Here is a 25,955-nt window from a genome sequence, read left to right as displayed (position 1 = left end):
ATGGCATTTGTGCCTGCAATCTAGTATTATCTAGCTGACAAAGACACCGCTGGTGGCACTTACAAGGGTTGAACCGGTGGAGTTGCTTAGCTGCCTGTCTTCTACAGCTTTGTCAGTGCAGTGGACAGTACTACTAGAAAGGAAGCCTTTCCAGGCCCCTCATGGACTTTCCTGAATCCACAACACAGCCTCACATAGAACAGAGGGACTCAGCTCTTGGAACAGGTAGAGTTTGGGAAGTTCCAGAATTCAAGAGAGGGTGGCGCATGGGAGCTCTGTATTCCAAGATAAACACTGAGGGGTGGCCTGGGGGTTCCCCTTGCCATCTCCCATGACCCACAGCACCGGCTGACTTATTTGAGATGACCAAACATGGGGGAGGGGAGGGAGGCCTAGAGAGGGAGAAAAATAGAAGTGGGGGAGGGCAGCATTCTCACGTGCACTCTCGGATACCAGCTGTGTTTGTTTTTTCAAGTCGATTTATTTCAGAGACGAATGAAATCTACAAAACTGAAGAGAAAGAGGAGCCAGAGGCTGCTTCCCCCTCCTCCCCGTTACTCCACCAGGGCCAGCTCTAGTGAGGATTTCAGTGCAGCCCCACGTGCACGGGGGCCCAGGGTGTGGCGCCCCCTCTCCACCCCACTCCTGCGCTCTGGGGTCACCGAGTGCTCTTGACCCCCGCAGCGTCACAGGCTATCCACTCCTCTTGGAAGGATTGTGGGGCAGAATGCCAAAGTCTGTCATTGGCAACTTCCCCCTGAGTTTGCTGCCAAGTCGGGCAGGCGCCCCAACCAGGCCTCCCCACGGGCCGGGCGGTGTCTTCCTTCCCGGCTGTGGGAAGATCCAGAACTCCGGGAAATTCCCCAGCCCCACGAGCGAAGGCCTCCCCCACTAACCATGCATAAAAGGGGTTCCCTGTGCTCTGGGACACACAGATCCACTCGAGATCACCAGCACAGCTCCCCATCAGCTCTCCAGCTCCAGGCTCTGTTCTGCTCTCCAGCTCCAGGCTCTGTTCCCCGGCTCCTGCCTGCGCCATGGCCCACATCGCCTCCTCCTCCACCCGCGCTCCTGGGCTGTTCCTGGTCGCCCCGCTGCTGCTGCTCCTGCTGCTGTCTTGGAGTCATTGCTCTGCAGGTGAGATCCTCGCTCTGGGGTCCCTTGGAAAGATGGGGCTCGGTGAATAGCCAGTCCAGAGGCGGACTCACTAACCTGACCCCTCTCCTCCCCACAGGGGCGCCCCTGGCCAGTGAACTGCGCTGCCAGTGCCTGCACACCATGCAAGGAATTCACCTCAAGAATATCCAGAGTGTGAAGGTGATGGCCCCAGGCCCTCACTGCGTCCACACCGAAGTCATGTAAGTCTCACCTTGTCCCTGGGCTCCATTTCACCCGGACCCTCTCACGGCCCCGTTCTTGACCCCAGCCCCACCTCCCCCCTCACTCTTGCCCCTTCTTCTCCCTGCAGAGCCACTCTCAAGAATGGACACGAGGCTTGTCTCAACCCTGAAGCTCCTATGGTGAAGAAAATCATCCAGAAGATGCTGAGCAAGTGAGTGGTGCTTTCTATTTGCATGTGCGTCTGCAGTCGGGAGCCTCGTGCTCTCCCCAGCATCCGGAAATTTAGCAGGGAAACGCAGGGCTAGTGGCAGGACTAGAGAGCATGTGGTTATTGTCACAATTAAATTAAATCATTTATATACACTGATACCAAAACATATTTCCAGGGCCTTCTATCCTCCTCAGGTGAAATCCCCACTCAAGTGGGTCAAATGGTGTTCCTGAAAGTCTTACAGTACACGATGATGATGATAATGATGATGATGATGATAATGATGATGATGATGATGATGATGGTGATGATGATGATCTATTCATGAAAAGTGTTTACTTCTGTCCTTTATGGGCCTTAGTCTTGAAAAGCAGAATCCCTGGTTTGGGATAAGTTTGTCTCTCATCTTTCTGATAGAGAACAGAGCTCTGTGCAGTAAGACATTCCTGAATTCAAGGTTGAAACCTTTGCAGATGCAATAGAATCCCTTTGAATTCCAGCTGCAGATGCTGCAAGGAATTCACACAGCAAAAGGAGATGGTCCAATAGGGAAGATGAGTGTAGCCATTTCATAGGGTTGTGTGTAAGGCTTGCATGAGGTCCCACATGTACATTTTAGCCCAATATGTTGGACAGTGAGCAATTTTGATTCTTTCCAGGAAATAATATCACTGACTCTATACGGTCCACTTTTCCATTGATAAACACAATCAATCAGTGGCCTCAGTGCTCTGCTGCATGGGGGGGGGGGGTGGGTACCACTGAACAAAACTGTACCTGGGTGCAAAGCTGGTGAGAGATGCATGCACAAGTCCCTCTAGGATCAGGGGCTGGGGCAAGAAGTGTTTTCTTTCACACTTGTAACAATAATCTCCTGTATTTTTCCCCATCACAGAGGCAGCACCAACTGATGTAGAGAAAAACTGAGAAGACTGGGTGATTCCAGCATGTTGTGCCTAGCCTCAGGGGAGCTGAGAACAAAGAACAGCTGGTTTCTGGAAACTCCTGGAAAGGGCTTAATGCATGTGCATTATTTCTTATGGGAACATTATTTATTTGTGTTTTTATTTATTTATTTTTCAAAGCCTGTATTTTCATATTTCACATTACTATTTAAAACTTGGAATGTGCCTCATCATACATGGCTTAGTTCTGATTGCTGAACTTGAAGATGATGGGTTTTTAAATGTGCCATTATACTAATATTTATTGGAAAAATCATCAACTTCCATCAGTCATCATGCTGGATGGAAGTCTGGGGTCCGAGATTGGGATCCAAGCAATTAACATATGGGGGTGCATCTATTTTTTTTGTTTTTACTTTGGAAAACAGTTTTCCATTGTTATTTATTGAAGAGTTTGTATTATATGATCAACATTATGTTGAAACATCCCTTGGACATTTTATGTCTACCTTGTAGGGCATAGTGCCTTGTTTAATATGTTTTGTTCAGTGGTTCTCTTTGTCTTGCAACAGAGAAGTTACAGTGATTGTTACATCTTTACAGCTGATATGGAAATAAAAGTTTTATTAAACTATCATTTGAATATATACTGTTTTATTCAGTTTGGTCTCTGTAGTTATATTTAATCCCATGAGTGTTTGGAGTTGACTTTTCCCCTGAAAAATCCCTTATTTAAGAAGGAAGCTGATACCCTTAGAAACTATCCCTGCAAGCATCTTGATATTTCTAGTGTGAATGAAACACTGCTGTTTCTCACACAACTCAGTATGAGATGAATCTTTTGCTATATTGTGTAGATTAGTTTTGAATTCGTGAGACTTCCACATTAGCCTACTGAGATTATACGCATGCATTACCATGCACACTCCTAAGTAGTTCTTTACAAACTTCTAAATACTTACAAATGTTTTAAAAATGATTTCTGTTAAGTAGTCTGAGTAAATGAATTTTCACAAAATTATATAATTCCTTTCCTTTTAATGAGGCTAAGAGCAAAAGAAGGAAAAGTGGATTAAAAAATAAGGACTCACCTTAATGTACTGTGTTATCTCTCACCTCTTTTGCTGTCCCTTGGTTATCTCATATTGTTACAGTATTTACCTTGTTATCTGATATATTGTATATGTCTATATTTGGTTGTTTGAAATAGGATAGGGAAGGGGGGAAAACAAGATGAGGGGCAAGGGTAGTAAAGAAAGTGGGGACCAAGACATGAGAAAGGGTATCGATGTATGTGAAGTAATGCACCTTCTGGTGAATATAATGTAACCCTTCTATTAATTACAATAAAAATATATGAAAAAATAAGGTGATTTAATGCCAGCAACAATCAAGAGTCATGGAAATAATAACAGCTATAAAGTAAAATATATGTCAAATGACACATAATTAATGAATTTGGAGTCTAAAACAGTTTTTCATGTGTTAGAAAAGCAATTATAGAAAATTTTTATTGGAGTAAGAACAAATAATTTCTAGGCCAACCCTGACAACTGCAGGACTCAGAAACCTAAAGAAGGTTGTATTCCTAGCTACTCAGGAGGCTGACATCTGAGGATTGCAGTTCAATGCCCAACCAGATAGGAAAGTCCATGAGACTCTTTAATTAATCATAAAAAAACTCTGCAAGCACAGCTATGACACCCCAGAATCAGCATTTTAAAAATGTAGAGGAGGAGGTAAAGCAGAATAAAAGCAAAAAGGTCATGACTCATGATGAGGCACCTGCCTAGCATATGAGTTCCTGGAATTCAAACCCAAGAATTATGACTTTATGTTGTAGATGCTAGAAAGCTTAAAATTAAGAATTGAAGAGTTGACATCTTGAAGACTATGGTTTGAAGTCATGATGAGTAAAAATGTGTAGATTACCAAACCAGCAAAAAGATGGACTGGAGAAAATGTTTGAAGCGGTCAAGTGCCAGGAAGCAAGCACAAGCTCTGGGTTCAAACTCTGGTATCAGTAAACAAATAAACAAAAACCTGAAAGAATTGAATATGTTAAACCATGCAAAAACTAACTGAAAGAAATTGACCATTGATATGTCATACATTGTTAATAACTATCCATATTATGATTTATTAATTTATTTATTTTTGGCTTATGCAACTTTATTGAAGAAAAATAAATCAATTACTTAGTTGATCACTCATCCATTTACAATGTGCATCATTTATTCAGTGCTATATCAAACAGTGTATTGGAAGACAGATTAACTAACAGCTCCAAGCCTCCTAACGATTTAAATGAAAATTACAAAATGTTTGAGACCCTATTTCGGAATACAAAGGGTATTTGACTTCCAATTTCCAGTCTCTGTAGAACAAGAACAGGTCATTTCTTTATTGACATGCATAAAATACATCACATTTTCTGTACTGCTATGCTGCAAATTCAATATCAGTTCTCCAGACACATCAGTTATGAGCATAAAGTATATGATGTAAGCTCAAATCTCTAACATGGGAGGCTTAAACAAGAATGGATGCTGCTAGGATGTTTCCTTGATGTGACAACTGAGCATCCATCCCCCCTCCCCTTTCAGATGGCTTCTTCAGCATGTTAGAGCAGTGAGGAATGGTTTAGTCTCTTAACCAAGTTAAAAGTGAAGATATTGGCCACACAATACACATGCTCTATTTTTTAAAATTTTTTTGACTCTTGGGCAACTGTTCTCTTGTAACTACTTTAATTTCTAAAAGCAGTTATTGTCCAAAGCTGGAAGAACTTAAGTCCTTAAGTCTTCTCAGATGAGCATGTGAATGAATGGATGGAGGTAAACAAAATAAAATTAAAAAAAAAGAGAGATGAGATCTGATAGGGGAGCAGCTGGATAAGAAATCAATAAAGGAACCATAATTTAAAGTTTATTCCAGCTATAATGCAGGTTATTCTGACTTTAAGGTAGCAACACATGGCATACTTCTGAGTCCATTCCAGAGATATTCTGTTGTACTTACCTCTGTCTGTTTTATGGATCCCTGCAATCTCTGGCACTAAGTGTTCAGCTGGATTTGGATCTCATAGCACTGAACAAATGGATAAAAGAACTTAAAAATACTTAAAGCAGGACCCTACTGTAACCTTAGAATATCAAGACAAATGTTGCCATTACTGTTCATATTTGGATGATAAATTCTTGTTGTAAATGCAACCTTAGGTGGTTTGAAGGCGTAGTCTGGAGGGAAATGATTATCGAAAAGAATACCCCGCCTTGATATGGGCTGCCATTAGGTCCCATAATTGTGGCTTGCCAGTGAAACATATCATCCCCAACTGGACCTGCAGAATGTTGTGCTGGAGGGTCACGGGGCCAAATCACTTAAGTTCCTTATTATTCTGTTTCAGCGCCATAATCTGTGCTTTTCTCCTGGCTCTTCACTATCTCGGTGTGTGCTCAAAGGGTCCGGCCAAAACTCTTGATTATCCAGGCGTCGGGAGAAGGACTGGAGAAGGACTATCTCACACCAGCTCTGCCAGACACAGGTGCAGAGGGCCGGGTCTCCCCGGAGCAGCGCCTTAGCTGCCCACTCCACCCCCCACCATGCAGCAGCTGGTGCCTCCCTGGCCAGAACAAGATCTATTCATTGATTTCTTAATGAGGGTCTGATTTATCTATCAGAAGTCATGGAAATGAATGATCTCAGGGCTAAAGTAGACTAAGCCATTGATACAATTGACAAAATATTCTTAAGTGTTATAAAGTTAGCAATGTATTACTAGAATACATTGAGCAAAATGGAAAGATCAAAAATGAGTAATAGGCAAATCCACACATCAACCATTTGAACACATTCTTTCAATGCTTAATCAATGGGGTTAGAAAAACTTAGTAACACTGTGAATGACATAGCAAAACATCACCCAGGAAGGACTGACAAACATCTGCAGAAAATCAACTCAGCAATTGCACAAATCCAATCTGCTTTGACACTGCACGAAGAATTTTGTGAAAAGAGCTACAAATACACCATGTGCGTGCTGTTTCCTGTGGTTCATAACTCATCTCTCAACTTCCTAAATTTTACTTGACATCATGCTGTATCCATGCTCAGCAAAAACATCTGAGATGAAAACATTGCCAAGGTGGTGTCCTCATTGCATCTGACGTACTCTTTTGCAATTCTGGCATTTCTATACTTCTTCTTTTTTGTTTATGGTGTTTATTTTTAGTTTAATTCTTATTTCTATTGTGTTGAAGTAGTTTTAGAAATGGGATTTCAATTCATTACATGTGCAGTTTATGAATACAATGCATTTTGAGCCTATATTTTCTTTTTCTTTGTAGATCATGGGGCTTGAACTAGGCCTAGGTGCTATCCCTGAGCTCTTCAGCTCAAGGCTACCACACTACCCTTGAGCCAAGCCCCACTTCCTGGTTTCTAGAGGTTAATTGGAGCTAAGAGTTTCAGGTCCTTTTGTGCCTGGGATGACTTTGAACCTTGATCCTCAGATCTCAGCCTCCTGAGTAGCTAGGATTACAGGCACAAACCACCACACCCATCGATTCTATATTTTCTTGAATTATGCTTTATGAACAAAACAACAAAAATTAAATACCTAATAGTACCTTCACAAAATTTAGAACAGTGTGTGTGTGTGTGTGTGTGTGTGTGTGTGTGTGTGTGTCTGAGACCAGGACTGGAACATGGTGATTTTCATTCATTGGCTGTTGCTTGAACAACCCCAAAAACACAATTTTAAGAAAATAGGAGTATCAGTTTTATATTGAAATTTTTTTGCCAGTCCTGGCCTTGAGCTCAGGGCCTGAGTACTGTGCTTGGACTTTCTCAAGACTAGAGCTCTACTACTTGAGCCTCAGCACCACTTTTAGCTTTTTTTCTATGTATATAGTACTGAGGAATCGAATCCCGGTCTTCGTGCATGCTAGGCAAGCACTCTACCACTAGGCCAAACTCCTAACCCCTGAAATATGTTTTTTTTTTTTTTTTAAATACTCTTGGAGCTGGGGAGCTGGGTACTGGTGATTCACACTTATAATCCTAACTCCTCAGGAGACAAAAAGTTGTATGTGGAGCTGTGGCCAAAAGTGGTTGGTGGAGTACTAGAAGTGAGCAAAAAACTTTAGGGACAGCACTCAGGCCCTGAGTTCAAGTCTCATGACTAGAAAAAAAAGTTCTTGGAATAATTACATCTGCTATATTAGTCCTTAGCGTTAATTAAAATGAATTTAAGTAATTGTAGTCTGTTGAGGTAATCTGGATGTCCTTCCTGTAAGAGCTAAAGAAAAGGGCCAGGCCAGGTGTGCGTGCTCACAACAGTAATTCTACGTATTAAGGAGGCTGCCATCTGAGGATCTCATTTCAAAACCAGCCCAGGAGGAAACTCCATGAAATTCTTAGCTCCAATTAATCATGAGAAAATTGGAAGTAGTACTGTAGCTTAAAGTGGTAGAGAACTTGCCTTAAGCTGAAGACCTCAGGGACAGTGCCAGGCTCAGAGTTCAGCTTCATGACCAACAAAAAAGAAAAGAAAAGAAATAAAAAGGCAAAGGGTAAGGTGTAGTGGTGTAGAGGTGGGAACTTGTAATCCCAGCACTCGAGAAGCTGAAAAAGGAGAATTGTAGGTTAGAAGCAGACTCAAAGGACAGACTTGATGATAGTAAGACCCTCTCTCAAAAACAAGAACAGAAGCAAAAACCACCAATGACAAAAAATAGCTATGCCACAGACAGAAGTGTGAAGATTATATATCAAACACAATTTTCTTTTTTTGCATTACCCATGATTAGTCTTTTGAAAACCTATCATAGTCCCTTGTACATTGTACATTGTAAATACAATTATTTAAAATTTTATATTTAGTATCCCTCATTTTGGGTGCATAACTTGAATCAGTACTTTTCCAGACTTCTCACTCTCATTGTGGTAACCTAAGTTGCAGCATGTCAAAAATTACAGATAGACAAATAAATCGATCCTATTAAATTAAATATCATATTCCTGCCATAAAACAAACGACTATTGCTAGTGAAATAAAATACTGGAGACGTTAGAGCAGTTTGCTTCTTTTAAGCTTTGAGGAGCATGAATTTGAATTATAAGATAATACACGTTAAAATCAAACAACACCTAGTTCAACCACTCTGGAAAGCAGTGTGGAGGTTTCTTAAAGAATTGAAAATTGACCTTCCCTACGATCCCACCATACCACTTCTGGGCATCTACCCTGAACATCATAACCCAAGATATGATAAGGACACCTGCTTAGCTATGTTCTTCTCTGCACTATTCACAATAGCTAGGCGATGGAAACAACCCAAATGCCCTACTGCAGATGAATGAATACAGAAAATGTGGCATAAATATACAATGGAATTCTACATAGCCAACAGACAAGATGAAATAATGGCATTCGCAGGGAAGTGGATGAATCTAGAGCAAATCATGTTGAGTGAGACAAGTCAAGACCAAAGGAACAAAAGGCTCATGGTATCCTTAATATGTGGCTATTAAATCCAAAGAGTACAAAAGCAAGGACTCCATAATTGCATACCCAAAGCTATGGACATGGTATTGGAAATATAAACATAACTACATAGACATAAAAACCTATGACTCTATAGACATAATGTTTTATTTCATAAATTAATATGTATCTATGATATACAAACCCTTAGCCTAATTTTGATTGTGTTCTAAAAACTAAGTGCCAGTCATTATATAGAGAGATTCCCTTCTTAAATACTTGTTTGTTAAACACATCATTTGAAATATGATGTAAAAATCAATGTTAATAAATTCTTTAATGAAAAAAATCAAACAACACAGGGCTGGGAGTTTGGCCCAGTAGTAAAGTGCTTGCCTAGCATGCATGAAGTCCTGGATTAGAAAAAGCCAGAAGTGGTGCCGTGGCTCAGGTGACAAAGCACTAGTCTTAACCCAAGGACAGTGCCCAGGCCCTGTGTTCAATCTCCAGAACTGGCAAAAAAATAAAGCAATCCACCTGTTGTTATAAATCACAAACCACCTCCAAATAACATTTTTGTGTGTAATATTAATGTCATATCATCTAGAGTTTAAATTCTGAATTTCATTAACTAGGATAACTATGGGAATCACTTAAATTCACAATCCCTATTTTCTTACAAATTATAGTGTAAGAGAAAATATTGGCCATTACCTCACGGGAGCCATTTACATGATCAATTATTGATGAGTTAACTACTCATATACTTTCTACATTTTAGATTCACATTAGTTTCCATACCTTTAGCAAAAGCAATAACAAGTAATATCTTACTTTAAATTCTTGTTGTTTTTGTAGCAAGGCTGTACTAATGATCACTGGAAGGCAGTAAAGACAGGAATCTAGGTGTTTTTAAAGCTAATATTTATATGATCTATCCGTCTTCACATTTTGTACTTGAAATGACTAAAATTACAATTCAGAAAGAACTCACCAATTAAAAACAAATAGAAAATCAAACTCATCTTAAATGTCCACTTAAGAAAACAAAACATAAGAGACTTTTTTTTATATATTGGAGGATGGTTTTGACAGAAAGAAAAATCTTTCCCCTATGTATAAGAAGTTTATCTGTAAGTGAGTTTTGGTGTAAGTCCTATGGAGAAAAGTAATTTCTGCTGAGCGCTGGTGGCTCAAGCCATCGTGGATTGAAGCCATCTCTAGAAAGTTTATGAGACTTTTTTTTTGTGTCCCATTGAGCACCAAAACACTATAAAAGAATGTGGCATAAGTGGCACAGTAGGCTAGCCCAGAGCACAAAAGCTCTGAGACAGTATTCAGGCCAGACACATATCATTTCTATTGTGTTTATGTGTAATTATTTAGAGCATTAATAAGTAATAGCATTTTGCAAACAACATATTATTGTTTCTAACAATCTTTCAAGGTAGACACGTACCATTATGCCCAGTTGGAGACAAATAACAGGAGACATCAATAGGTAGAATGTCTTGTAGCAGTGATTGGGTCTGAGCAGCCTGAAGCAGAGTCCTGCACCTCTTTGCAGCCCTAAGTCATTCAGCTTCCTCTGTCTACCCTCCCACAAACCTCCCCACAGAAGGTCACCTCTTTCAGCTCTGTGTGTTCACAGGAAAGCACCTGCCACCTACCTGTAACCTAACCACATTACAGCAGAGACCAAAAAAGGAGCAGCTGAATGACAGAGGCACAAGTTAATAGTCTAATATGTTTTATTAGAAATCTAACAAAACGAGACATAACCACTCTGTTTCTCTAAGAAAAACAATCAACTCACCAAAAGGAGAAGGGCTTATACAAGGTGGAAGTTAGAAGATAATTTATTTTTCTCTTCAAAGCAAGTGGGATGAAATATCTACTTGGGTATTTCATGGGAATACTTTTTTTTAACCCTTAGCCATTGCAAAGGTCACTCCTGCAGTATCAGTCTCTCATATTCATGACATGTGGGAGCCCTCGGATAAAATTAAAATTGTATACCTCCGTACCCCTTCCTCAGTAGCTCCCGCACCCGGGCCAAGCTCTTGTGTCAAGGTCTTATCAGCACATTCATACCTCCAGAAGTGATTCTCATGGATTTACTCCAGTTATGGAAGTTCCAGAATTTCACAGAGAAAGGAAGCTATGTAAGATGACATCATTACGTCCTCGATAAAACAGGAAATTAAAAAAAAAAACTTTTGGTGGCTCTTTCCCTGAACTCTCCAGAAAAAAAAAAATGCAGGATACAAAATGATTTATCTGTACTTGTTAACTACCAGAAACAAAGCAAACATTCCTCTGAGCACTCTGAAATAGATACATTTCCACAGAGTGTGTCTATGCAGATGTAATAAAATGTCCCACCAGAAATATTTAGGAGTCTATGATCTACAGAAATGAGATTACCCCCCCCCAAAAAAAAACCCCAATCAACCCTAAACTCTTCCAGAGCTAATGACAGGTCCTTAGACTGTCAAGTGTCCTCTGATGACACGAACCCCTACAGTTAGTCTCAGGACACACTGTCACCTTAGCCCATCAGTTCCTCTTGGGGGGGGAGGGGTAGAGGGTTTGGAGTAGAAAGCCAACATCTCAGAGTCACCACTTCCGTCAGAGTTTGGCAGGAGGGCAACAGAGCACGTCACTCATGTCACTCACGGTGCCCTCTACCAGCTCCCTCTCAATCAGGGCGGGGTCGGTGGCTTTCTTGCTTCCTTCCGCACCCCGGGGAAACACCATGACTCCTGGAATTTCCCACTCACCATGCATAAAAGGGGTTCCCTGTCGTCCGGGGAGACACAGATCCATCCGAGATCACCGCAGCTCCCAGCCCAGCTCTCCAGCAGCAACAGCCTCTTCCACACTCCTCTAGCTCAGCTCCAGAATGGCTCGCTCCTCCTCTGCCCGCGCTCCCCAGCTCCTCACAGTCGCAGCGCTGCTGCTGCTGCTCCTGCTGGCCAGGAGTCAGTGCACTGCAGGTGGGGCTCTCCCTCTGGGATCCCCCCTGGAGGGACGAGGCTGGGCGGGGGGCCCAGCTCCTGGACAGCACCCAGCTAACCCTCACTCTTCTCCTCCCTACAGGGGCGCCCCTGGCCAGTGAACTGCGCTGCCAGTGCCTGCACACCTTGCAAGGAATTCACCCCAAGAATATTCAGAGCTTGAAGGTGACACTCCCCGGACCCCACTGTGACCAAACCGAAGTCATGTAAGTTCTTCCCCACCCTCTAGAACTACTGAGTCCCTGAGACTCTTTCCATCTCCCCACCCTTGACCCCAACCCCGACCCCCCATCTCATTCTGCCCCCCCCACTCTTCTCTCTGCAGAGCCACCCTCAAAAATGGACAAGAAGTTTGTCTCAACCCTGAATCCCCCCTGGTGAAGAAAATGATCCAGAAGTTGCTGAACAAGTGAGTGGTGGTATCTATTTGCACGTGGGACTGCAGTAATGGAAAGGCATGTTGGCCTCTGAAAATGGTTCAGAGCTAGTTTCAGGACTTGCGACCATAAATATTTTTCACAATTCACCTGGCTTATTGAGATCATGAATGTACTATAGTGCCAGAAAGACAGTTTTAGTATCCTCTTCCCTATGCCTAAGCCTCCACTTAAGTGGGCAAATGGTTCTATGAAACAGCAGGTGTATTTGACCAGGAATGCAAGCCTTCTACCTATTAGAGTGCAATATTTAACCTCCTTTTCTTAGGAGCCTCAGATCTGAAAAGTGCAACCTCTTTGTTTGAGGCCAGTGTTCCTCTAAATCGTTCTGATGAGAATCAGGGTTTTGTATTGAGACTCCTCTGAATTCAAATCTGTGTTTTACCTCTAACTTTCCCTGTCATTCAGTGGGAAAGTAATAATAGGTCGTGGTGTTTACTTGGAATCTTCAGTGAGGTCACATCTCACTGTGCAATACCTGTACAATATTGTTGGGGATGTTTGATGCCAATAAAACTCATCTTCCTACTTTGGCCCCCAAACTCATCTTCCTACTTACAGAGCATCCAGAGCCTGGTGGTTTGGCTCTGTAGGGGTAGGTAGAGCTAGTGATGGCTACATGTGGAAATGTAGGTGGGAGAAAATGGCTGCTCCATCTGTTTGGGAATATCTATTAACAACAACCATTTCCTCATCAGAGAGGCAACACGGAATGATTTGGAATGAAGGTGGCAACTCCTCTGCTTCCGCTCAACATCCAACAACAAAAAAAAATCACATGGAAGAGAGAGAAGCAAGCTCTACCTGGAAATGATAGCTACCCTGTTTGTGACTGATATGTGTATTTATGAGAGCTTTTCTGTTTATTTATATATGTATTTATTTATTTGATTGATGCTTTTGTTGTCATATTTATTGTAATATTTAAAGACATGAATGTGTTTGGTGACACACTGTAGGGTTTGTTATGTATCATAGATGGTCCTTTCTTTCATTTCAATGTTCAATCAAGTCGTTCAGTCCTGACTGTTGTTTAATTGGAGAGTGAGGGGTTTTATTTTTACTTGTTATTTCTTTGGAAGTGACGGATTTGAAATGTTAATTCATTAGAGTTTTGGAGGGGAGGATTGGGTAGTAGATGGAAGTGAACCCTTGTGGTGTAGTCTGAAGATCAGCAGAGAAAGAGCCAGATGGATGTGATTAGGTCACTGTCAAGTTAGGAGGACCAGTGTGTGTGTGTGTGTGTGTGTGTGGTAATTATTTAGAATAATAATAAATTGTTCCTTATTGTAATATTTTCCCAGTATGTGGTCAATGTTTCTGATGCTGAAGTTTTAAGAACTCTGATGTTCAGTTTGCCCCTTGGACATTTTATGTCTTCTTTGTAAGGCACAATGCCTTCCATAGCAATAATTACTTATTCTCTTCCATGTCTTGGAGTTGAGATATTTATTAATGTATTGTTTTGAATAATGTTAAAAATAAAGCTGTTCACACAAAAAAATCATGCATTGCTTGAAGAAAATTATTGTGTATGTTTCAATTCTTTTTTCCTATGGGATACCAGGTGTCAGGAACCTAAAGCAGACTTTACATCATAATAGCGACTGCCACTTGCCGGCACTTCCCTTATTTCTCTCAAAAAGATGTATTTCATGTCTTGGGATTTTTTTTTCTCCCAAAGTTTGAGTGGGCTCTACTTTAAGAAACCTTATTTTACATAATGTGTTAAGCATATTTTTTCTCCTATTTAATTCTAGAATTTGAATCTTTTTGAAATTTTAATAGCTATTTTCAAAGAGGCTCTCGTCAATTATTTTGAGAAATATTTTCCAATTACATTTGCCACTGGATTCTGCTTTCTCTTAATGAAGTTGAGTGCTAAAGTGAATTCTGCTCCAGGACATTACTTCAAAATAGTTATAACAGTACTAGTAACAAGCAGGAAAAAGATCTATGTACGTAAGGCACCAGCTGAAGAGGCTTTCATCTTCTAACCTTCAGGGACTACCAGCAACCACTGAATTTATTGTGGTCTTAATAGTTTTCACAAGGGCAGTATTTTAGGTGCGGTGGAAGCCTGTCCATTTGAACTTACATTGCCTAGCAGAAACCCTGGGCCTCCCTAACAGAAGCCAAGGCTGCCATCTCATGGTAGGAAATGATCTGAATTGTGTAAAAAATGCCCTCTAATCCAGAACAGGAGAAAAATCGGTCACAGGCAGGAAGAGGAGGGGGAATATGGAATTAAGTTTTAAAGTGTGGGGAGTAGAAATTGTCTCAGGCCTTATCACTTAGGGCCTGCAAAGAAAAAAAGAAGATGTGGCCAGTTCACGAGGTGATTAAGAGCATAAGCTACAAGGGACTGAATGGATGAGGGAGATTCTAGTGTTAACACCTTATAAGTGATCTGAAGGTCAAGTTTCATGATACATGTAAACTGTAACCTTTCATAAAAGAAATACAATGCTAGGCATCAGCGGCTCATGTCTGTCCTATAATCTTGTCTCATCAGGATGCTGAGATCTGAGGCTCATGGTTTAAAGCCAGCCCAGGCAGAAAAGTCCCCATGAGATTCTTCTCTCCAATTAACCACTCAAAAATTGGAAGTGAAACTGTGGTTCAAAGTGATAGAGCACTAGCCTTGAGCAAAAGAGATCAGGGACAGCGTTCAAGTCCCATGAACAAAAAGAGAGAAAGAGATATATTACTACATTACTACTTCTAATTTGCATTCATCACTAGTATTTTTTCTACTTTCTTATCCTCAAGGGTTATAAAGATGATATACAGAGGGTTGCAGTCACATGAGTCAGGTAAGGAGTACATTTCTTTGGGGCACTGTCACCCCTTCCCTGGCTCTCTCCCATCCCCACCCACAAGTTGTATAGTTCATTTTCGAGAATTGTTTTCTTTAAAGAGACACCAACATTTTCTGAGGAAAACCTTTAAATGATGATGAACTGCAAATATCCTTGAGCCTTCCAAAGTGTATAGTTCCACCTCCAGGAAATACTATAACAAAGAGTTCATATCTTTATTGACGAATGAAGTGCTCTGTCCTTTTCATCTTTTCCAATAAAAACAAACTGAAGAAAGTGGAAGGTCTACTTCCTTATTGACTCGTACTACATTGACTTCTACCCTTCTTCCACAGGGAGGGAGAGAGACTGGTACACTGCCAATCCAGAGAGGCCTGGAAAAAGAAGCCAAAACACCACCCCAAACAACAACACTTTTCTGCTCTCTGTTCATAGTTCTTCTTTCCTTCAGCCCATTGGGACCTTTCATTAACAACAAAAGAACAAGTCCAAGAGACATGTCTGTCTACTTTAAGCGAGACATAAAATCTGAAGTTAAAGAAAGATATAATGCCTTCAATTTATCAAGCTCCAAATTCCACAGAGGAAAAGAAATAAATCTAATTACTTAGAAAATCCTCAGCACAAAGATCTGCATAATCATCACTGCAATCAAGTCTAGGGCTTTTATTTACTACATGGAAGGAGCTCTGATATCTAATGGTCCTTTCTTTTATGTTAATGTAAAGTTTATCTTAAGTGCAGGATTAGGAAGCAGTTGATATTTTGTACTTTCTTTGTGAGCATCACTCTCAAGATTTGAATGTTAATCCAATACTAGAACTTACCAAATTGATTCCAAGCATTAAACAATTTTGTGATGGACTGTGTTTATCTTCACTAAGAGTTTCAGCATACTTACCTCATACAGTTGATAAGAGCTAAGAGTTGCAATACTTCAACATGGTTTACTTCTCCCAAATTCATTGAAAATACCTAGTTTATACGTGAGATTTTTCTGCCACTTTTCTCCTTCTTTTTCTCTGTCCCTAACCTTTCCCTCCTTCTTTCCATTTGTTTTTCCTCTCCTTCTTTCTTTCCTTTCTTTTTTTTTTTGCCAGTCCTGGGCTTGGGTTCAGGGGCATGAGAGCTGTCCTTGGGCTTTCCCAAGGCGAGCTCTACCACCTGAGCCTGAGCACCACTTCTGGCTTTTATCTATGTACGTGGTACTGAGGAATTGAACCCTGGTCTTCATGCAAGCTAGGCAAGCACTCTACCACTAGGCCAAACTCCCAGTCCCTTTCCTCTCTTTCTTGTTGTTTTATTGCTTTACTTATTTTTTCCAGTAGGATACTATCGCTTTGCTTGTGGCCAGCCTCTGGTCTCATTCCTTCCATCTACTCCTTTCATCTAACTAGGATTCCAGGGACATCACACCACATCCATCTGTTTTTTGGCTGAGATGATGCTTTACTAACTTTTTGCTCTAAATGGCCTTGAACTTCTATCATTCCGATCTCATTTTCCTTCCTGAGTAGCTGGAACTGCAGGATGATACCATCATACCTGCCTGATACTTAGTGTTTCTTGCTGTGACTGAAATAACTGAAAAGAAACTGTGTAAGTAGAAAAATAAGGAGAAAATAAAGGCCATTTACATTTTTTTTGTCATGGGGCTTGAACTCTGGACCTGGACCCTGTCCCTGAGCTCTTCTGCTCAAGGCTAACATTCTACCACTTGAGGCACAGTGCCTCTTCTGGTTTCTGGTGGTTAATTAGAGATAGGAGTTTCAGGGATTTTTGTGCCCTGGCTGTCTTTGTACCTCGATCCTCAGATATCAGATATCATCTAAATAGCTAGGATTAGAGGCATGAGCCACTGGTGCCCAGGTTTACATTGTTGTTTATAGAGGTAATATACTTAACAAATTTCACTAGATTATGAATATAGGAGTCTGAGGCCTAGGGCATTCTTGTATTGTGCAGAACAAAAAAAAAATCTCACTCTTTAAGGCTCCCATTCTAGAAACTGTCAGAAATCTTCTTTTTAAAGAAAGGCAATCTGATATGGTAACATGAATAAAGCATTAAGTAGAATGTAGAAATCAATTTTGAATCCATGAGCTTCTACAATTAAAGCACTACCATGTTAATCAATGACAGCGTGTGGAAAATCCCAAATTATTCCTAAGTCTTATGAACTTGAATAGAAGATATTAAAAAGATGTCACTGGGTGCTAGTGGTTCATACCTGTAATCCTAGCTATTTAGATGACTAAGACCAGAAAGATCCTGATTTGACACCAGCCCAGGCAAAAAAGTCTGTATGATTTTATGTCCAATTAACTAGCAAAAAGCCAGAGGAGAAACTGTGGCCCAAGAAATACAAGGCTCTGACTGGTTCCACAAAACAAAACAAAAGACAACAACAACCAAAAAAAAACAAACCCCGAAACTCATGCAACATGACTTTTCAGATATAAAGTTTCTTTAATTGCACAGGCTAGCACAATGGTGAGAGATTATGTAACACACGTTGCATTAAGATATAAGCATATGTTTTATATGAACTATATAAAAATAATATAAATCATTTTATACATACACATATCTATTATATGCACATATATATGCACACATATTTTGGCACATACTTTTAGGAAGTAACAAAATAGCGATGTGCCTTTCCCACTTCAAGACATGACCATTAAATGAGTACTAGACACATTCTCTTACACTTTCCCAGCTCTCATTCTGCTCTCTTTTTGTCACATTCCCCAGCTTTCACTCTGTTTTTGAATTCCCTGTCCACAATTTCTTATTTATTTCTGTAGTTTTACCACTTGTGGCAGAGATTCTAAACAATTCTTTACTTTTGCTTGATTTTGACCCCTGATCAAATGAGAAAATGTTACAGAAATTTGACTTAATTCAGTCAGGTATGGGTTTATGGAATCCACTGAAGGCTGATCCATTTTGACAGAACTTACAAGTCTCCATTCTTTTTGTCAGTTATCATTCCATTTTACAACAACTCTAATGCTGATTTATCTGATCCAAAGTTGGATGGATATTTGAGTAGCTTATACCTTTGTACTGGTTTCCTATTACATCCTCAAGGATAAATACATAGAAGTAGAATTAAGTAGTAGCATACAGTTTTCCAAGTGGTTGTACTAATTTACCTTGGCCAAAAGCAATTCATAGATGGTCCTCTACCGCCACCTTCTGGCCATCCTTTAGAAGTCCTATCAGAATTTTCCAGTTGTTACCAAAGGACTTAGTAAGTTATTGTATGGGATTTTTCATGTCCATTTTCATTTTTACATATGGAGTTGAGACTTTTCACAAGCTTATGAATTATTTTTCCTTGATCCAAAGTGCTTCATGCTTTAACTTTAGAGCCATTGAGAATGCTAATTCAAAGCTAGAGAGATAACATAAACTTATAAAAGGTCTGTTTTATGTAGCGTGATAACGTTCCTTCTACTCTAACGTGTGTGTGTGTGTGTGTGTGTGTGTGTGTGTGTGTGTGGTTAATTGAGCTAGCTTGGAACCACAATCCTCATATATCAGCCTCCTGAGTAGCTAGGATAACAGACATACTCCACCAGCACACACCTAGTACCTGCTCTAATCTTTGTGGGATATAAGCAATCTGAAATAATCTGCCATTTATGACGCACTTATTTTCTTATTGTTCATGCTCTCAGCATCTGTTGGGAAGTAACTTTCAAATAACCTATCTGCATGTACTGTCTGCCCTAACTGGATGTGGTTAACTTTTACTTACTCTTTCACCAGTAGTTCATACATTACTACTGCCAAGAGACCTTTCCTGAGTCTCTCAAGTATTATTTAGCTAATAGGGGGGGGCGGTCATGACAACCATCATTTTATTTTGACTATATGCTGCTAGTGAATCGCACCAAGAAAGGAGAAAGGAACTGACTTACCCAAGGTTAGATAACTTGCTAATGGCAGTGACAAGGCATGGTGCCAGGATGGTTATCTTTATTTCTTTCCTTTATTTCCTCGTCAGGAACTCACCCTGGTTATACCCAGCCCCTGCGGAATGCTAACACATAAAATCACCAGAAAAAATTAAGGCCTCTGTATAGGCCTGGGTGTGGTGCATTTCTTCTCCCTAACTAATTAGCCCACTTAAACATCCTGACTGCTGTTCCCTGCCAGCTCTGTCAGCCTCTGTCACAGGAAAATCCAGTGCTGTGATCTTAATCTGGGCTGATGTCTGTTTGTTGAGCCTTCTTTTTGTTGCCAATGTTGGCATTTAAACACTATAATTTAGTTGACTCTCCCTAGAGTTCACCTGAAAAACTCTTCCTTCCTTCCTTCCTTCCTTCCTTCCTTCCTTCCTTCCTTCCTCCCTCCCTCCCTCCCTCCCTCCCTTCCTTCCTTCCTTCCTTCCTTTTGTTCCTCCCTCCCTTCCTTCCTTCCTTCCTTCCCTTCCTTCCTTCCCTCCCTCCCTCCCTCGCTTCTTCTTCTTCCTCTTTCTTTCTTTGCTTTTTGTTGTCAATACCAGGGCTTCAACTCTGGTCCTGGCTGCTGTTCTGAGCTCTTTTGCTCAAGGCTACCACTCTACAACTCAAGCCACAGCTTCACTTCCAGTTTCTTGGGATTTTCAGACTTTTCTTTGCTGGTCTGGGTTTAAGCCACAATCCTCAGACCTCAGCCTCCTGAGTAGTTAGGATAACCTTCCTTCCTTCTTCCTTAGGCAATTGCTTTGATTCTGGTTTTCAGTTGAACCACTGAGGCAACTTTATATTGAATCTCTCCACTCTCTTCTCTCTCTTCCAGTCAGTCCTCTTTACTGCAAAGTAACTGCTCTGAAACACAGATCCTACGGGTCACAAGAATGACCTGTGCAAGAGTTCTCAAGGACTCCTTAATATGGGTAGCCAATATACCATTGAGCTTTCGTGGAGTGTGAGTTAGCTTGGGGTATCATAACAAAATAACACTGAATGAATGAGCAAAGAAGAGAAATCGGTTTTCACACTAGTATAGGACTTGCAAAATCAAGGTGTTGGCTGCACTGGCATCTTCTAGAGCCTGTCGTCTCCTTTATTTGCAGATGAACATGTCATTTCCCTGTGTCTCCATATTTTCTCTCTGCTTTCAACATTTTTAGACGGCTCCTCCTATTGTTACACCACAGTGCTCTATTATAAATGGAGATTTTACTAGCATCATTTCTAATATTTTGGGAATATTTGTTGGCAGAACACTGCTTTCACCACTGTATTTGTTCTTTAATTAATTTGAGCTTTATCTTTTATTTATTCTTTAGCTAAGTTTTCACAGAATGATCAGAAGCCATCTGCCCTTTTAGAGATGGGATCCAGAGCAGAATTTCCCTACCTTCCTCAGAAAGAAGGAATTAGGCATGGGCTCCCATCCAGTGACTCCCTTCTTCAGAAGCCCCACTAGCTCAGCCTTTATGAAAGTGGGCTATCAGCTGGTGAAGTTGATTTGACTCATCTTCTCATGCTTTCTTATCACCCTTCAATTCTGCCTTTGACTTCATATGGGACTAATTTGACCTTTTCTTGTTTCAGTTTTGCTTTCTATTTTCCGTGTGGAGAGGGATTTCCTTTTTTTTGTAAAACATATTTTATTTAAAGTTCAAAAAAATCTAAAATGGATGTTTCATGTGCTTTCAGCAAAGCCTCTAGCTGATGTTATCCATTTGCCAGTGTATAAATTTAAGTCTGTAGCAAGTGCTGAGTAAATAGCTATGAAACTTAATTTAAGAAGGAGCCAAGATGTCAGAGGAGAAGCAAGCAACACGTTCCAGTCTCTGAAGTTTGAAGGATACCCTGAGTCCAATATTGGACAGGCAGAGACCCAGAGACTATAGTTACTGGAACAAAGGATGCAAAAGTACAGATTAACACTCAGTCGAAGGGCCTGTGTGGTGCAGCACAGGAAGGGTGCAGGGTAACAGAAAAGGAGAAAACTGACACAGAAGCACATGCTGAACAGAAAGATAGTATGAACTTAGCAAATGGACAGTGCCTTGAGAAGTGCTCTGTGCTTTGGTATTGTAATGGCGGCTTTCTGAGAAGGTGGTGCCTATACTTTCTTCTTTGGTAAACATCATCTCCTAGATTGTGTTCTTCCCCCTACAGCTTTCAGCAAATATTGCTAGGCTATCCCAGCCAGCATTTACTTTCTAGGCCAGTATAGTCCTAGGAGAATGCCACATAAGCAAGTGCATTAAAAACAGGCATGGCAGGATTCTGTTCAGAGACACAGAATAAAGTAGGCTCTTTCAAAGTTATACCTACTGAATAGAGGACATCCCCCCTTAATGGGACAGATTTGTAGGAGGAAGTGAATACCCATTCTTCCCTGAAGGACAGCCTACTAAAGATAAACATTCCCTTCCTTTTCTTTCTCTTCTCATGAGCATGAATCCTGTGGCTCTTGCTCCTCCCCTGCTTGTTTGGTTACACTGATGCTCTACCATCTGAGCCATGTATCCAGCCTGATCTTTTTTCTGGTTAACTAGAGATGGAGTAAGTTAAAATTTCTCTGTGCAGCTGACCAGGATCCCCAGATATCAGCCTTCTGCAAAGCCAGGACCATCGACATGTACCCCTGGCACCCAATCCTTTTTCCTCTTTATCTTCTTGTTCTGAATTTGCTTCTTTTTAATCATTTAGTTATTGTTTTTTTAAAACATTCAATTACACAAGCATTTAGAACTCCAGAAAATCTTCTGTCGCATTATAGTTAAAGTGCCAGAACAGAGAATGAATATTGAAAGCCTTAAGAGAGTAGTGACAACTCACTAATTAAGGCCAACTCATTTTTAAAACTACAGATTTTTCAGCATAAATTGTTAAGTGCCAGAAGGTAATAGAACAAAAAAAATATACTTCAATTTCTGAAATAAAATAACTGTCAGCTAGGATAACTATAGTTAGCAGTTATCCTTAAAAACTGAAAGATAAGCTGGGCGCGGTGGCTCACACCAGTAATCCTAGCTATTTAGAAGGCTGAGATCTGAAGATCTTGGTTCCAAACTAGACCTGGCACTGCAGTCCAATTAACCACCAGAAAACTGGAAGTGGCGCTTTGGCTAAAGGAATAGGGCAGTAGCTTTGAGCTGAAGAGCTCAGGGAGAGCACCCAGGCCCAGAGTTCAAGCCCCACAACCAACAAAAACAAAATTGAAAGTTAAAGAAAATTTCCAAAATATGCTAAATGAATGTATGACCACAAATTCACCATTGCAGAAAATGCTACAAGGAAACTTACCACAGAAGACAAAGATGTACAACACAGAAAAGACAAAAAGGTACAGCAGAGAAATGAGTAAAACACACTCCAAGATTAGCTAAGCAACTAAGAGTTAAGAAAGAGTCAACCATTAGGAAAATAACAGGAATTAATTCATACCTTTCCATTAAAACCTTGATTATAAGTGGTTTCATTTTTCCAAATGAAAGTCTGGCTGATTGGGATTTGCTGTTTGCAAGAAACAATACTGTCCCCCTTTCCTGGCAAAGACATACACAGACTGAAAATAAAAAGGCAGAAAATGATAAAGGAATTCAGAAGCAGATATGAATAGTTACATACACAATTAAAAGCTGACTGAAATACAGAATTATTTAGAACAGTCAAACTATGTCACTACATATTATTAAACAATACCTCAAGAACATATAACAAGTATAACTATATGTATACTAAGTGCTGATGTGCCCAACTTCATAGAACAAACATTATTGGAGATAAAGGGTCAGATAAGTCCTATACAATAATAGTGGGTGACTGAAATAACCAGCTTTCACCAATAGATAGGTCATCTTGACAAAAAAATCAGCAAAGAAACTTCAGATTTAAACTGCATTATATATTAAATAGGGTAGGCAGATATCTATACAATATTTCATCCAACAACCTCAGGAAACACATGCCCTTTTAGTAGTTCAGAGATCTTTCTCCAAAAGAGATACTCCATATTTTAGAAAACAAAGCAAGTCATCAATTAGAAAAGTAATATTTTGCATCTTATCTCATAATGAAATGAAATTATAAATCAACAAGAGAAACTAAAGAAATTATACAAACACATGTGAATTAATCTGTATACTTTTGGATGATCAGTGGGTCATTGAGAGATGGGGAGAGATTAAAAATGTCTACATTCAAATGAAAATGGAAACAAAATATATCTTCATTTGTGGAACATAGAAAAAGATTTTAAAAGAAAAATTTGTAGTGAGCATTGTCATTAAAAAAAAATCAGAGCTCTCAAATAACCTGTCAATGTCTCAGGAAAACTTGAGGCCAAATCCAAAACTAGTAGGAGATAACTCAGAGCTGGAAGTAATAAAATAAAATCTAAAACAACAATATCAATAAAATAGTGTTTTGGAAGGATTTATAAGACTGACAAGCTCTTAAATTAGTTAAAAGAAACATAGAGAAGAGCCAGTTCAAGACTTAGAGATAGAAAAGGAGAAATTGCCCCTAATTTTACAGAAATTCAGAAGAGATTAGATTTAGATATTATTTGGAATGAATGGATGAATTTCTAGACACATGATTTGGAATAAATAGATACATTTCTAGACATATATGATCTATTAAAATTGAACCAAGATGCTTGGTACCTGTGGCTCAAGCCTATAATCTTAGCTACTCAGGAGGCCAAGATCTGAGTATTGCATTTCAAAGCCAGCCTGGGCACAAAAGTCTGTGAGACTCTTATCTTCAATTAACTACCAGAAAACCAGGAATGGAGCTGTGGCTCAAAGTGGTAGAGCTGAACTGCTCAGAGACAGTGACAGGCCCAGAGTTCAAGCCCCATGATGAAAAAATATGGATCAAGAAAATATATTTATATGCAATGAAAGCTATAATAAAGAATCCACTATATATTAGCAAGTGAGATCTGGTTATTAGGTCTGCTTACTACTACTACTGAATTATTGGATTTGTTTCTTTTAGACTTTTTTTAGCTGACAGAGCTAAGAAAAATGTATGCATACTAGCTCCTGAATATTTACCCATCTCTCTCTATATATGTGTATACTTCTCTATTAACTTCTTTATGTCTCTATTATAATAACCATTCAAAACTATTGAACTGGGTCCGGGAGTTTGGCCTAGTGGTTGAGTGCTTGCCTAGCATGCACGAAGACCCGGGTTCGATTCCTCGGTACCACATATATAGAAAAAAGCCAGAAGTGGTGCTGAGGCTCAAGTGGTAGAGCTCTAGCCTTGAGAAAGTCCAAGGACAGTGCTCAGGCCCTGAGCTCAAGCCCAGGAATGGCAAAAAAACAAACAAACAACAAAAAAAAAACTATTGAACTTCATCCATATGAATACCGATCTCTCCTCTTCTCTGCAGATTTCTTGCAGATAGTTTTTATCATTCACCATACATTTAACTATTTTATTCCAGTACATATACACTATCAGAACTGTTCACTTGGACCCAACTTTATTATTAAAGATAGGAATTCAATATCGAGGTAGAGTTTCTTAGTTTTAAAGATTCCACTCAGTTTTAAGGTTTCTTAGGTCATTTCTTTGGTCCTATCCCTTTCAGTGTGGTTTGTTCACCCTGGAAAAACAGATACTCTTGTCATAGACAGTCTATATTCTTTTCTGAAAACCAGAATCCTTCTACATGAATTTAAAAAATATATACATTAAGTTTTATTCTTACTGCTCTAAGTTCTAAAGCTTTTTGCATATGTGTCAAATCAGATATTAATGATTATACTATTATACAGAATGATTTCACTCCTAAAAATCTGCTAACCTTCCTTTACCTAGGAAACCTTGGGAACCTTTTTCCTAAGACTTTGCCAACCATTTATCTTAAAAAAAATTTCTGTCTTATTTCTTTATAGAATTTGAAATAATTGGAATAATACTTTATGCTTTTATCAGGTGTGTGTGTGTGTGTGTGTGTGTGTGTGTGTGTGTGTGTGTGTGTGTGTGTATAGGTTCTGGGGACTGAATTCCAAACATGCGTATTGTCCCTGAGCTTTTTTTCTCTACTACTTCAGCCACAACTCTGCTTCCAGCCCCACCCTACCGCTTTTTTTGTTGGGGGGGATTGTTAATCAGGAATAAGAGTTCCACAGACTTTCCTGCTTGGCTGGTTTTGAACCATAACCTTCAGAACCTCTTGAGTAGCTAGGATTATTGGCATGAGCCACTGGCTTATGGCTAAGCTGCTTTTACTTATTAATATTACAGGTTTTCTTTTCTGTTGCTGTTGTTGTTTTTCAGTTCATTTAGATAGGTTACCCTGTAGTCCAAGGTAGCCAGTCTCAAAATCAACACTTTCGTGCCGATTTCTGAGTGTAGAGACTGTAAATTTGAACTTATCACACTTGGCTTAACAATCATTTAAAGCTCGTGCATACTTTTTATGGCTTGTTCCTATTGCTAATAAATGCTATCTCACTCCATTTATGTGGTTATAAAACAATCTGTTTACCCACTACTTACTTTTAAGAAAAAGGACCTAACTGAAGGAATGAGGTCATTGGGGATGTGCCCTTAAAGGAGACATTGAGACACAAGCCCCTTTCTATCTCACTTTTTACTTCCTATCTACCAGACTCAACAGTATTCCATAATGTGGTCCTTGTGGACTGTGCGACCAAAGGCCCAGAGCAACAGTGCCACCTAATAAGGGACTGGACTCGCTGAAACCTGAGCAAAAACAAACGTTTCCTCCTTTAAGTTGATTA

The 25,955-nt window shown here is 39.9% G+C and overlaps 2 protein-coding genes and 1 pseudogene across 2 annotated transcripts; 2 read left to right on the top strand and 1 right to left on the bottom strand.

The window, feature by feature from the left end:
* Window positions 1–1,037: 1,037 nt before the first annotated feature.
* LOC150055612 (permeability factor 2-like) lies at window positions 1,038–3,095 on the top strand. Its single transcript, XM_090343438.1, has 4 exons — window positions 1,038–1,137; window positions 1,235–1,358; window positions 1,469–1,552; window positions 2,448–3,095. The coding sequence occupies exons 1-4, from the start codon at window positions 1,038–1,040 to the stop codon at window positions 2,461–2,463; spliced, it is 324 nt and encodes a 107-aa protein (XP_090199564.1). The 3' UTR covers window positions 2,464–3,095.
* Window positions 3,096–5,303: 2,208 nt separating this feature from the next.
* LOC150055611 (ubiquitin-conjugating enzyme E2 D3 pseudogene) lies at window positions 5,304–5,872 on the bottom strand (annotated as a pseudogene).
* A 5,910-nt stretch (window positions 5,873–11,782) lies between these two features.
* Window positions 11,783–13,855, top strand: LOC150055610 (growth-regulated protein homolog alpha-like). The gene is made up of 4 exons (XM_090343439.1): window positions 11,783–11,946; window positions 12,050–12,173; window positions 12,293–12,376; window positions 13,103–13,855. The coding sequence occupies exons 1-4, from the start codon at window positions 11,853–11,855 to the stop codon at window positions 13,128–13,130; spliced, it is 330 nt and encodes a 109-aa protein (XP_090199565.1). The 5' UTR covers window positions 11,783–11,852; the 3' UTR covers window positions 13,131–13,855.
* Window positions 13,856–25,955: the final 12,100 nt, after the last annotated feature.

This window comes from Megascapheus bottae, chromosome 13 (genome assembly GCF_031878675.1).
Source record: "Megascapheus bottae isolate mThoBot1 chromosome 13, mThoBot2.hap1, whole genome shotgun sequence".
NCBI lineage: Eukaryota > Metazoa > Chordata > Mammalia > Rodentia > Geomyidae > Megascapheus > Megascapheus bottae.
The sequence above is the reverse complement of the archived record's forward strand: the minus strand, read 5'-3'. Positions and strand labels throughout refer to the sequence as shown.